General features: G+C 42.9%; 1 protein-coding gene across 14 annotated transcripts in view; it reads left to right on the top strand.

Moving 5' to 3' along the window:
- Atg13 (autophagy related 13) overlaps window positions 1-13,246 on the top strand; it is a 44,413-nt gene that overhangs the window by 20,253 nt on the left and 10,914 nt on the right. For all 14 annotated transcript variants that reach the window (XM_059260935.1, XM_059260936.1, XM_059260937.1 and 11 more), the window contains 7 exons: window positions 2,278-2,359; window positions 4,343-4,423; window positions 5,188-5,307; window positions 7,862-7,908; window positions 8,964-9,104; window positions 11,989-12,029; window positions 13,016-13,112. In XM_059260935.1, coding sequence (XP_059116918.1) covers window positions 2,291-2,359; window positions 4,343-4,423; window positions 5,188-5,307; window positions 7,862-7,908; window positions 8,964-9,104; window positions 11,989-12,029; window positions 13,016-13,112 — 596 coding nt within the window. In that variant the 5' untranslated portion in view covers window positions 2,278-2,290. The remainder of the gene's footprint in view (window positions 1-2,277; window positions 2,360-4,342; window positions 4,424-5,187; window positions 5,308-7,861; window positions 7,909-8,963; window positions 9,105-11,988; window positions 12,030-13,015; window positions 13,113-13,246) is intronic.

Genomic DNA, 13,246 nt, shown 5'->3' with positions numbered 1-13,246 from the left:
CAGCGTAGGTTTTTATCTATTTACTTTTTGGTTTTGTTGCTAAGGATTGAATCTAGGATCTCTTCTGTATTGAGCACATCCTCTACCACTGAGCAATACTCCCAGCTCAATACAATTTATTTTAGAAATTGTGGTATAGCCATAAAATGAATGTATACTATATGTAATGCAAAAGAATAAACTACTGCTGTATGCAGCAATATAGAGGTTTCTTTATGGTGATAAAGTCAGAGTAATGGTTGCCTTTTGGTTATTTTATTGACTGAGCCTTCTGGAATATGTCAGAAATGTTTTATAACTTGATTTGGATTGTGATTCTCTAATACGTATCAAAATATCTATTATTCTGTCAACCCAAGAATTGTGCATTTCACTAAATTATATCTCCATAAGTTAAGTGTATGTTATATCTCAATACACTTTTCAATAAAATTCATTTCCTGTTGGAGTGCTCTCCTTTGTTTACCTGTTTCCTTAAAACCAGTTCCCTTTTTGGCTTGCCTATATGTTGTAAAACAGTGGTTCTCAACCTGTAGGTTTCATCCCCTTTAGCGGGTAGAGCAACCTTTTCATGGGGGTGTCCTAAGACCATCAGAAAACACAAATATTTACATTATGATTAATAACAGTAGCAAAATTCTAGTTATAAAGTAGCAACAAAAATAATGTTATGGTTGGGGAAACCACAATGTTCGGAACTATATTAAAGGATCTCAGCATTAGGAAGGTTGAGAACCACTGTTGCAAAATGAAATCTCATTAAATCTTAACTCGACTTGCTTTTCAGTTACCCACGGTTAAGCCCTGGCACAGCTGCATGCCCTTTCTACGGTCCACCTCTAGTCAGCTCTCCTAAAGCATCTCCCACCCACGCTGTTTTCCCAATCATCTGCACTGGAGCTTTAGCCTTGACCACAAGCATGGATTCTTGCCAAGGATCTAACTGGTTTCCTTGCCTCTCATTTTGCAGAATCAGTCTAGGTTATATCAGTCGGTAAAGTTCTCTTTCAGCTGAGGGCTGGAGGAGGCTGTATCTGGCACAGAAGATGCACACCCCACTGTGGTGTGCCCATCAGCTGTTTCACATCCCTGTCCATTCAGACCCTTTGAAAAATGGATACTTCATATATCCAAACATCTTTTACTCCGTTACTAACATGGCAGTCATGCTCTTATTTTCCCAAATATTTTATTCCTTATTATCAGTCATCTCAAACCTGTTCATTCCACTTCACTCTAGGATGGATGAGGGAGGGTGGGCACCCGTGCGCTTTGGAAATTTGTGAACTTCTTTTTTTTTTTTTTTTTTTTTTTTAAAGATTTTATTTATTATGTATACAGTGTTTTGTCCGCACGTATTCCTGCAGGCCAGAAGAGGGCACCAGATCTCATTACAGATGGTTGTGAGCCACCATGTGGTTGCTGGGAATTGAACTCAGGACCTTTGGAAGAGCAAGCAGTGCTCTTAACCTCTGAGCCATCTCTCCAGCCCCGGAAATTTGTGAACTTCTTGAGATTTAAGTGTTCCCATATGAGTTTGTTACTGTGAATAAAGAACTTTTCAAGTCACCAGTTTCTCAAAACAGATCTGGAGCCTTAAAAAGTAAGATTGATTGGTGGCCTTTTCATATAATGTAGATGAACTCATTTGTGTTTGCACAATTTCTCATTAAAATTGGATAAATTCTACTTAAAGCTCAAAGTTTCAGAATCTGACTAGGGTGATGGCTCAGTGCTTGTGGGTGGTGCTCAGTGCAGACTGGTGAAGTGCTTGTCGTGCACGTTTGAGGACTTGAGTGTGAACCCCCAGAACACACTTAAAGCCAGGCATAGTTCTGTGGATCTGCAAACCCAGTCCTCCTGTGGCAGGATCGCCGTGGAGGCAGGAGAAGCCCCAGAAGCCCCCAGCATAGCAGCCAACAACACAGAGGAAGTGGAAAGTGGGAACCCGTACTGGAGCTTGTCCTCTGACGGCTCCATGTGCCCTGTGGCACGATGTGCCTACACACACATGCATCATCCCAAAACTTCAGAATGAGTGCACTTGACCTCATGCATTCCGTAGGTTCCTAGATATGGCTGTTTGTGTGGGATTATTTTCCTCAAGAGACAGTATTTTAATATTTTCTCCTTGGGTATCTTTAACTGAATTTTTGTCTCTCCCACTCCCACGTGACTGATGTACAGCTAGGAGGCCCCCGTCTGTGCTCTGACGCAGTGATCTCTTTTTAAAGGATTAGTCACATTCGTCGTCACCTCTCTTGTGTTCTATTACAGGTTCCCATAGGCAATGGAAACTGATCTCAATTCCCAGGACAGAAAGGACCTGGACAAGTTTATTAAGTTTTTTGCACTCAAGGTAATATGTCCATTCTCTTGGGCTGGGAACAGCTAGAAATATCGTTCATGCTTCCCCCTTCGCCTCCCTTGGAAACATAGCATAACAGCTTGCAGCTTGCCCATTTTCAGGGATACTTCTGTCTGTTGTAAACGAAACTGTGAAGTGTGGGGGTGGAATTGGGGGTGTAAGTAAAAAGTAGCTTCCAATTTTCCACAGCTACTTGTTCAAAAAAATTTTTTTTTGTAAGGCTATCTGTAGAAATGTCAAACAGTTATGCCAGGTTATTGGCACAGTATATTCCCTTGAGCTGGGAATAAAGACTGAACTGGAATGGGCAGCCTTTGTGCATCTTTCCCACAGCTTCAACGAACACTAAAGTGCCCAGTGTATTAGGTACTGTTCTTGTTGCTGTGACCAAATTCTTGACAGGAGCAAGGGCTGTTGTGTCTCATAGTTCTGAGAATGTAGTCCACTGTGGAGGCTGGAGGCTGTTTCCTCATGTCATGCTGGAGCAGGAAGTAGAGAAAAGAAAATTCCAGTGCCCATCTGGCTAACTCTTGTTAGTCAGATAAGGTTTCACTTTGTAACCCAGCTAGGCTTCTAACACATGGCAGTCCTACCTCAGCCTTCCAGGTGCTAGGATTGTATGTGTGAGCACTGCTCCATACTCCTTTTGACCATTTCACATTGTTGTTACATAGTGTGTGTGTGTGTGTGTGTGTGTGTGTGTGTGTGTGTGTGTGTGTATGTGTGTTTGCTCTTGGGTATACATTTGTGCTCAGATGGAAGCGAAGAGGATGTTGAACCCCTCAGAGCTGGAGTTACAGGCGTTTGTGGCCTGCCTGGCTTTCCATGTGGGTTCTGGCATCGACTCCTGTCCTCGTGATTGTGCAGCCAGTATTCCTCACTACTGTCTTCTCTCCAGCTTCCTCTCCCCTTTTTTTATTTAGTCTATTACTCCAGCCCATTGTGCAGCCAGCATCCCTCACTACTGTCTTCTCTCCAGCTTCCTCTCCCCTTTTTTATTTAGTCTATTACTCCAGCCCATTGTGCAGCCAGCATCCCTCACTACTGTCTTCTCTCCAGCTTCCTCTCCCCTTTTTTATTTAGTCCATTACCCCAGCCCATTGAGTGGGATGGTTCCACCCACATTCACCCAAAGACAAGTTTCACTAATACTATACAGTTTTTTTGTTATGTTTTATTTTGTTTCGTTGAGACAGGGTTTCTCTGTGTAGCCCTGGCTGTCTTGAAACTTGCTCTGTAGACCAGGCTGGCCTGAAACTCAGAAATTCACTTGCCTCTGCCTCTGGAGTGCTGAGATTAAAAGTGTGCCCCACCACTGTCCAGCTTAATTTTTTGTTTCTTTTTTGACAAATTTGTAATGCAAAAATCAACAATTAGAATTAACTGTCCCACCAATGTTTATGAATTCCTCTCTTCACAGTAAGTGGGAATTCCAGCTATAATTTGAATGTTATGTTTTTCTGAATCTAAAGGTTATTTCTGCCTGTATCACTCCTTCCTTGCAACAATTACTGTGCAAGCCATGCCATCAATTCCGATGGTAAAATGATCTGGAAGAAGCAAGCCGCATGAGCAAAGCTGTATGGAGAATTGTGCAGTTTTTGTTTTAAATCTACTATCATGACCCAAATTTGTGTCAGTGGAAATTTATGAACACCGTGGCTACCACGTGCAGCTTTCCTTCTGCCATGTGAGATCACTCTAGAGCACGAGCCTCATACTGCTTTTTACTGGCTGCTACCACCCCGAGGAGTGCTTCCAGTATTGTTCTGTGTGCACTCTTTCCGTTTGCTCTTAGGCTTCTGCACCTCCCTGGAGCCTCATAACCTTGCTTTGGCAGGATTTTAACCCCATAAGGAGCTAAATCATTTTGTTTTTCTCTTCCTTTTCCTCCCCTCCTCCGCTTTTTTCTATTTTTAGCATTGCTCAGGCTCTAACCCCAAGCCATGTTTTATTTTGTGCTTTGTTTTTCAGACTGTCCAAGTAATTGTCCAGGCTCGACTTGGTGAAAAGATTTGCACCCGTTCATCATCTTCCCCAACAGGTTCAGATTGGGTAAATTCCTGTTCTTTGCTAATGGCTGTGTATTATGGTGTCTGTCAAAAGGAATAAATATAAAATGCCCTTTTAGCTTATAGAGTTGCTAAATCAGTTGACCCATTTGTATAGAAAGTGTGTACATTCTTTATATTTGGACCTTGACTTTCTGCTCTAACATGGCAAAATATAGTACTTAGGAGATAAACTAATATCTTGGCAGCTAATCTGTGTAATAGGTAATTAACCTTTTTAGCCTGAGACTTGGGATTTTGTTTTTTGGGGCGGGATTTGGTTTTTTGAGACAGGGTTTCTCTGTGTAGCTTTGGAGACTTTCCTGGAACTCACTCTGTAGCCTAGGATGGCCTCGAACTCAAAGAGATCCGCCTGCCTCTGCCTCCCAAGTGCTGGGACTAAAGGCACGTGCCATCACCGCCCAGCTTGAGACTTGGGGCTTTGGTGCAAACTGCTTCCTATAGGGAAGGAAGAAGTGGCTTAGTGTTCCTTTTTTTAAAATATTTTTTTTATTTTTTTTAATGTGCATTGGTGTTTTGCCTGCATGTATGTCTGTGTGAAGGTATCAGATCTTGGAGTTACAGACAGTTGTGAGCTGCCATATGGGTCCTAGGAGTTGAACCCAGGTCCTCTGGAAGAGCAGTCAGTGTTCTTGCCTGCTGAGCCATCTCTCCAGCTCAGCTAAAGGCAATACCTGCATGTACTACTCTGTGTTCCCATAATACTGCTTGAGAGGGTTTCACACAGAAATTTCTCCTGGTTTTTAGTTCAATTTAGCAATCAAAGACATCCCAGAAGTAACACATGAAGCAAAGAAGGCCCTGTCAGGGCAGCTGCCTGCTGTGGGGCGCTCTATGTGTGTGGAGATCTCACTCAAGACTTCTGAGGTAAGGCCTTGCTGGACTTGTTTGTCTTACTTGGCATGCAAGGCTGCTGGGGGCCGCAGGAATATATCATAAGAACTCAGCTGGTTATGGCAAAGTCACCACCTGGAGGAATCAGGGAATTCCTGCAGAGGAAGCCAAATCCCAAGGAGTTTTTGGTGTTACTTGGCTTGTTATATATCAGCTGTATTCTGTTATGAAAATCATGTGTGCCTTCATAGTTTTCCCAGTTGACTTTCCCCCAAGAAGGGCTAACAGTGTGGACTGATCACTCTCTGGACATACACATTCCAGGAATTTGGAGAACAGCCTCAAAAAAGGCTTTCTCTGGAATCAGATTACCTCCCTTAGCCACTTTCAAGGACTACAGGAAACACCGCCCAGGTGGGCGCCCAGCTTCCAAGGACTAACAATGATAACAGCCCACCTGCAAGTCTCCTGACTTAAATTCCACAAGGAGACACCGCCCAGGTGGGCGCCCAACCTTCAAGGACTAACAGTGATAGCAGCCCACGTACAAGTCTCCTGACTTAAAGTAAATTCCACAAGGAGACACCGCCTAGGTCAGGTGGACATTAAGTAATAGCTTTATACAATTTAGCTCAGACCTTTCTTTCTTACAGCCTTACTAACTTTAGACCTCTAACTCCTTACCTAACCACTTCTAGGAATATTTAGATTTTTAACATTCTTTACCAAACACATTTTAGACTAGTTGTGCACATAAGATCCCTCTTAGACATTACCCAAATTTAGCCTTTAGTCGATTCATTAGTCACTTCCCCTTTGGGTCGCAAATAGTAATTAACAACTATTGCCCCTCATTGTGATTCTTATCACCCCTCCATTTGGTCCTGATAGGGGACAATCACTGCCTGAGGAAGTTCAGGCTGGGTGTCCTGGGTGGAGGGGAGGATTGTGATTTGGGGGGGGGATATATAACTGTAAAACAAGGGAGGAAAGGGAAATAAAGCAAATGGACCAAAAAACTCTGCGTGCATAGATTGATTCGCCAACCTTAAGAATAGATTCTCAGCTGGTTGATAGATTCTTTCCCGGACCCTGGAAAGGAGACTATTAGAGGCTGGACCCCCTTAGTCACCGATACAAGGCTCTTCATCCCCTGCTTCCAATTCATTTTTAGCTTTATTCATGTTCCTTTTCTTTATGAATTTCTCATCTTTTTTTTGAAGGAATTGGAGATTTGAGGGGCAGGAAGTTCGAGACAGGGCTTCTCTGTAGCTCTGGCTGTCCTGGAACTCACTTTCTAGACCAGGCTGGCCTCAAACTCAAATCTGCCTGTCTGTCTCCTGAGTGCTGGGACTAAAGGTGTTTGGCAGCACCACCTGGCAGAATTGGGGAGTTTGATTTACACTTTTTTTGCTCTGCTGGGGATTCGACCCAGGTGTTACCCATGCTCATATGACACAGGAATGCTATAAAGCTGAGGAATTACGAATTTAGTCTTTTCTACTTCCTCAGAATAATGTACAGAGGGACACTTTGGCTGATGTTATCAGCTAAAAGATGTTTAAATTAAGGTAAAAATAACATTTCCTAAACTGATGATGTCACTTAAAAATAGCACCTGTAGAATTGAAGTGAAAGGCTCTTCTGTCACTTGAAAAATATCTGTCTTTCTAAAGGGCAGTTTGGAAAATATATATCAGAAATTTTAGGACTGGAGCTATCGACTAGTAGTACAGCCTGGCTAACCTGTACAAAGCCTTGAAAAGTTAAAACCATATATTCTTGTGAGGTGTGGTAGTACCTCTCCCCAATACCAGCACTACAGAAGTTGAAGCAGGAGGATTGAGAGGTTCTTGGCTAGTTTATTTTGCATAATGAGACTCTTGTTCCAATTTTAATATATGCACAGCCAAAGTGAGCATGAGACTGTCTCAAAAAGCAAAGCCTAGAGTTGGTAGGATGGCTCAACAGTGAGGTGCTTGTCACCAAGTCTGATGACCTGTGTTTGCTCCCTGAATCCTATATGGTAGAAGAGAACCAATAACCGAAAGTTTCACCCTGATCTCCATATGTGTGCTATGGCCCACCACCACACTAAATAAATAAATACAATTAAAGGAAAAATGTTTTTCTTGTAGTGGTAAAATACTAGAAATATGTCAAAAAATATGAGACTTGGATAGATAAAATGATAGTCATAGTATACGGGGTAATCATGAACAGTGGCCCAGAATGTGGAGATTCTGCTAGAGTAGCTGACTGGTAGATTCATGGTGAACACGAAGCCTGAAGATGATCCCCAGTACTACAAAAGAAAATAAAAATCAGTCTCTCTCTTGATCTTTCTCCCTTTGTCGTCTCCTCCTCCTCTCTGTAATTTTTAGTTAGAAGGAAAATTCCATGATATGTTTATTAAAAAAATAAGACAAATAGTGTATATATAGCATGATCCAACTTTTTAGAAAAGCTGCTGTTTCTAAATTGTTCTTTTTTGTTGATCTGTAGTCGCCAATATTCTTGTGATTGTATGATGACAAGTCAGGTAACTTTTAATAATTGAAATGTATTTCTCCTGTCCTGTCTGCAGGGAGATTCCATGGAGTTGGAAATTTGGTGTCTTGAAATGAATGAAAAGTAAGTGTTTCTGTGTCACACTCTTTGGTTGTGGTAGCTGAGGCTAAGCAATGACATCATGTGAAAGCAGACTTTGTTGTCAGCCACAGAGAGGCATTCTGATCGGTGAGCAGAATGATTTGCTTCATGCTTGGCTTCCAGCCTAGGCACAGAGATGACCTTCAGAGGGAGTATAGGTCTAGAGCGACTCACGACGGGAAAGATTTGTGGTTTTCTCAGAGTACAGCTCCGTCTCTGATTAAGTCCCCTGGGAGCTCCTGCAGCATGGTATTCTGTGGGGCAGCTAGCCCGTGAAATCTCTCCTCATTGCTCTCTTAACGTACTGTGATGGGTTGGAATGTCCCCTCCTTCCCGTTTTTTTGTCTTTCAAGGCAGATTAGCTCACCACCTGCCTGAAGCTTGAGTTTTCAAAAAGAGTATGTGTCTGGTATGGACATTTGTTTTCCTTGAATAGAAGAGCGGTTGACAGGTTATATCCAAACTTTTGTAACAAATAGATTTTTTTTCTCCAAATTTTCTATGTAGTTAAGCTCCTAAGACAGAACCTTGAGAATAAGCAGCAGGTTGAGTATAATTTGCAATATTGTTAGGTTGTTTTTAAGTGTACTGCTTTTTTTTAAGTAGACAAAAACATAGTGGGTTCTTCTGGTGCTTACCTATATCTAATATAGAAAGACTTACCTCAGCAGTATGTTGGTAGAGCTCTCTCTTTTTTGAGATTGGGTTCTGTCCTGGATCTCGCGCTATAGACCAGGCTGGCCTCCCGAGTGCTGGGATCAAAGGCGTGCGCAGCTGCCACCACCCCCTGGCTTCTCTCTTTTTTTTTAATGGTTTTTTGAGATAGGTTTTTATCTGTGTATCCCTGGCTGTCCTAGAACTTGCTCTGTAGATCTCAGGCCTTGAACTGAGAGATCCGCCCGCTTCTGCCTTCGCAGTGTTGGGATTAAAGGCACATGCTACCACTAGAGCTCTTAAGTGCATCTTTAGTTCAGAATGTGTTTGCAGAGTTGCAGCATTTCCATAGCATAGACTGGCAGTGTCTTTTTGTTCCTCAGGTGTGACAAAGAAATCAAAGTTTCCTACACTGTATACAACAGACTGTCCCTGCTGCTGAAGTCTCTTCTGGCTATAACGAGGGTGACACCAGCCTACAGACTCTCCAGAAAGCAAGGGCATGAATATGTAATACTGTACAGGTAAATATCAAGGATCTTGCTTTACTCATCAGCCTCTTTGCAATGTACATAGTCTGTCTGCCATTCACAGGTTCTAGTATTATTTCTATAGTTTTGCAACTTCCCTCGTGAACCCCAGCTTTTCAGAGTCACCAGGCCCACTGTCCTTTTGTTTCTGTGCAGTTGTGGCTCCTGTTGAATGGATGTTGAGGTCCTGCAGACATACATTTCAAATCTAGAAAGGGAGTTTAAGAATTTTACAAACAAGCTTTGGGGCTGGGGAGATGATTTAGTTGTTAAAGTGCTTGTCGTGCAAGCATTGAGAACCATAGTTCAAATCTTCAGAAGCCACATAAATGCCATGTGGGCATAGCAGCCTACCTGTAAGTCAAGGTAGCACTGGGAAGGTAGAGGTGGGTGTAGATGGATTTATCTTTGGGCCGCCAGGTCACAAAAAGAAATGACACAGAGACTTCCATTGAATTATGAAAGCTTGACCAAGAGCTTAGGCTTGTCCCGCTGGCTATTATAATTTAAATTAACCCATTTCTATTCATCTACATGTTACCATGTGACTCTTGGCCTTACCTTTCCTCCTCAATGTCTGTTCCCCTCTGTGTCCACTGATGACTCTGCCTTTCTTCTTCCCAGAGTCCTCTCTGTCCCCAGAAGTCCAGTCTAACCTCTTCCTGCCTAGATATTGGCCATTCAGCTCTTTATTAAACCAGTCAGAAGGTGCTTTGGCAAAGGTCCATCTTCACAGTGTCAACAAATAATACACAACAGGTGGGATCCTGGGTAAGCTGGCTGGGCAGACTACTGTCGGTCAGTTGTGGATTCAGTTGAGAGACCCTGCCTCAGTTAGTAAGGTGGAACATGATGAAGATTCCTGACATCAACCTTAGGTCTCTACACATGTGCAACCCTGCACACATGTATGTGCCCACACACTTAGAAACACTCATATACATCACATACTCATAAGAGAAAGAAAAACAACAGCAAAAATAATTTTCCAGGTCTGGGGATGTAGCTCAGTGGTAAAGGACCTGTATAGCAAGCACAGGGCCCTGGGTATACTCCTTGGCAACATACAAAAGGAAAGGAAAATCCATTTAGCCAGGCATGGTGGCACACACCTTTAATCACAGCACTTAGAAAGCAGAGGCAGACAGATCTCTGAGTTCAAGGCCAGCCAGGATACACAGTGAGACATTGTCTAAAAATTAATTAATTTTTAAAAATTTTCTTTCTGAGACAGAACTTGACTATGTACTGTCTTGGAGCTTGCTATGTAGACAAGGATGGACTTGAACTCAGAGATCCTCCTACCTCTGCTTCCCACGTGCTGGGAGTGAAGGCGTGCGCCACCACACCTGGCCAATTTTAATTTTCTTAAAAAGCTTTTACTGGGATGCTAGCACATCTGTAATCCCAGCACTTGGGAAATGAAAACAGGAGGATCAGGAGTTCAAGATCATCCTCAGCTGCATAGCATATATGAGGCCAGCCTGGGCTACATGAGACCCCTGTCTCAAACAAACAAACACATAAGCTTTTCATGCTTCATTCTACAACCTCTTCTCTTCCAGAGCTAAATTCAACCTTTATATCTGACAAAGCTGTAAGGAACTAGTCAGCAGTTAGTCCAGGTACTGGGTCAGTAATCCACTTCAGCACATTTTACTGAATTCTACTTTAGTGCACGCACTATACTAGGCACAGAGGCCCTGGACTTAGTGGGGTGTTTGTTTTGTTTTGTTTGGGGGGATGTTTTTGAGACTGGGTTTCTCTGTGTAGGCCTGGCTGTCCTAGAATTCACTCTGTAGACCAGGCTGACTTTCAACTACAGAGATCTGCCTGCTTCTGCCTCCTAAGTGCTTGGATTAAAGACATGACCACCATGCCCAGCAAGTGGTTCTGTTTTAATGGGGAAATTTGATACATATGATACATACATAAGCACAGTTAGGACCAGGATTTGAAAATTGCATAGCAATGCCAGGGAAAAGTACTTAGGAGAACACAGGAAGGCAAAGCTTTTTCTTGGAGTAACAAGTAAGGTGGACCTCCTGGACGAAGTAACATTGAGCTGCACTGAGGCCAACACAGTCTTAGCAAGTAGGAACACAGGAGAATGATCATTGACTGCACATGGAGTGGACAGTAGCTGACCAGGCAGAGGTGGCAGGGTGGGATATCTGTGCAGTCCTCATTTCATTTCACTTTGCCAAGTAGGCTTGTATGGAGGAGTCTGGGAGATTCAAGAATGAGAAAAAGATGAGGAAGCCAGGGCTCCTGAATCACCCCAGAATGTTTTATGTTGGACATGAGCTGTTGGTTTAGCCTTTGTCAAATGTAGAGCTGACTTGTAGGACTAGCATATTAGTATGGAGGGACCAAAGAGAGACTTGCCAGTTATACTGAAATGATCCTATGCTGAGAATGTTTAAGAAGTCATCCTTACTCTTGACAGTACCCTAACAACCTCTGTCTTTTTTTCTCAGATGCCAAGTTGAGTGTTTGTTGACAATTACTAGACTTGGATATAATAGAAGATTTCTTTCTAGTCTTCACTCATTTCTTACTGTGTTGGTTACTTTTCTTGGTTTTGTGGCCAGAACCCTTAAAGAAACAACTTAAGGGCAGCTGAGATGGCCCTCAGGGAAAGGGCTTGCTGCACAAGCTTGGGTGTTTCTGGAGGTGCTGTCGACTCTGTCGTCTCGGCCCATCTTCCTCGTCTCTGCTGTAGCCATCACCACACAGGTGCTTGCCTGAGGCTTAGCTGCAGAAAGGTGCCCATGCAGAGAAGGGAAGCAGGGCATGTTTAGGCTGTTTAGGTGTTTAGACATAGCCTTTGAAAATGGAGAATGGGGTGTCATTTTCTTTTCTTTCTTCCCTGCAGGATTTATTTTGGGGAAGTTCAACTGAATGGTTTAGGAGAAGGTATGTATTCAGGCCAGAAACATTTATAGTGTTAAGAGCAGTCCTAACTTCAAAGATGAGCTCAACTGCTAGTTAGATATGTTATTAACCTTGTATAGCACATACCATAGCTTCAAAATGTATAATACAGTGAGGAAAAGGTAAGAAACCCGGTCAGTTGTCCAAGGAGCTACTAGGGTTGACAGAGTAATTTTTTAGAAGTTCCTGCAGGAACTCATTGTTTGGGGTTTCTCCCTTTCCTCTTTCTCTCCCCTCCCCACCCTGCGTGCTAATTAAGCACTGTACCATTGAGCTCCTTACGCAGACCTCCTGTTGTGGTTTCTCTTTTTGTCTTTGGGGTTCAATTGGGGTTTTTTTTGTGTGTGTGTTGTTGTTGTTGTTTGTTTTGTTTTTGTTTGGTTTGGTTTGGTTTTGGGTTTTGTTTTTTTTTTTTTTTTTTTTTTTTTTTTTTTGGTTTTTTGGTTTTTTTCGAGACACGGTTTCTCTGTGTAGCTTTGCGCCTTTTCCTGGAACTCACTTGGTAGCCCAGGCTGGCCTCGAACTCATAGAGATCCACCTGGCTCTGCCTCCCGAGTGCTGGGATTAAAGGCATGCGCCACCAACGCCCGGTTTTTTTTATTGGTTTTTGAGATAGGGTTTTTCTGTGTAACAGCTCTAGCTATCCTAGAACTCGCTCTATAGACCAGACTGGCCTCGAACTCACAGAGATCTACCTGCCTCTGCCTCTGCCTCTGCTGGGATTAAAGGTGTGCACCACCACTGCTGGGCATTGTCTTCTGGTTTTTTAAGATCTCTTAAGACAGTGTCTCTCTTTTTTTGCTAGCACTGGGTCAATAGAAAATACATTGCAAGTGGGAAACATACACAAGAAACCAAAGCTGCTCTCCTCATAATGCTGAGTAAATAATGCCAGTGACCATACAACAGGCTGCCTAGGGGTTGTGTCTGTATCCCCTGGAAACAAGCTGACATTTTCTCTCTTGTAGGCTTCCAGACAGTTCGAGTTGGAACAGTGGGCACCCCTGTTGGCACCATCACTCTTTCCTGCGCGTACAGAATTAATTTGGCATTCATGTCTACCAGGTGAGGAAGTGGCTTGGAGTCCATAAGAGCTCTCCCAATGATGGTAAAGATGTTAAAGCTTCTGCTTCCCCAACCAAAGCTCCAAGGCTAAAACTACAGTTTACATTGCTGAAAGCCACCCTTTCCTGAAAAAT

This window comes from Peromyscus eremicus, chromosome 4, assembly GCF_949786415.1.
Source record: "Peromyscus eremicus chromosome 4, PerEre_H2_v1, whole genome shotgun sequence".
Lineage (NCBI taxonomy): Eukaryota > Metazoa > Chordata > Mammalia > Rodentia > Cricetidae > Peromyscus > Peromyscus eremicus.
The sequence above is the reverse complement of the archived record's forward strand: the minus strand, read 5'-3'. Positions and strand labels throughout refer to the sequence as shown.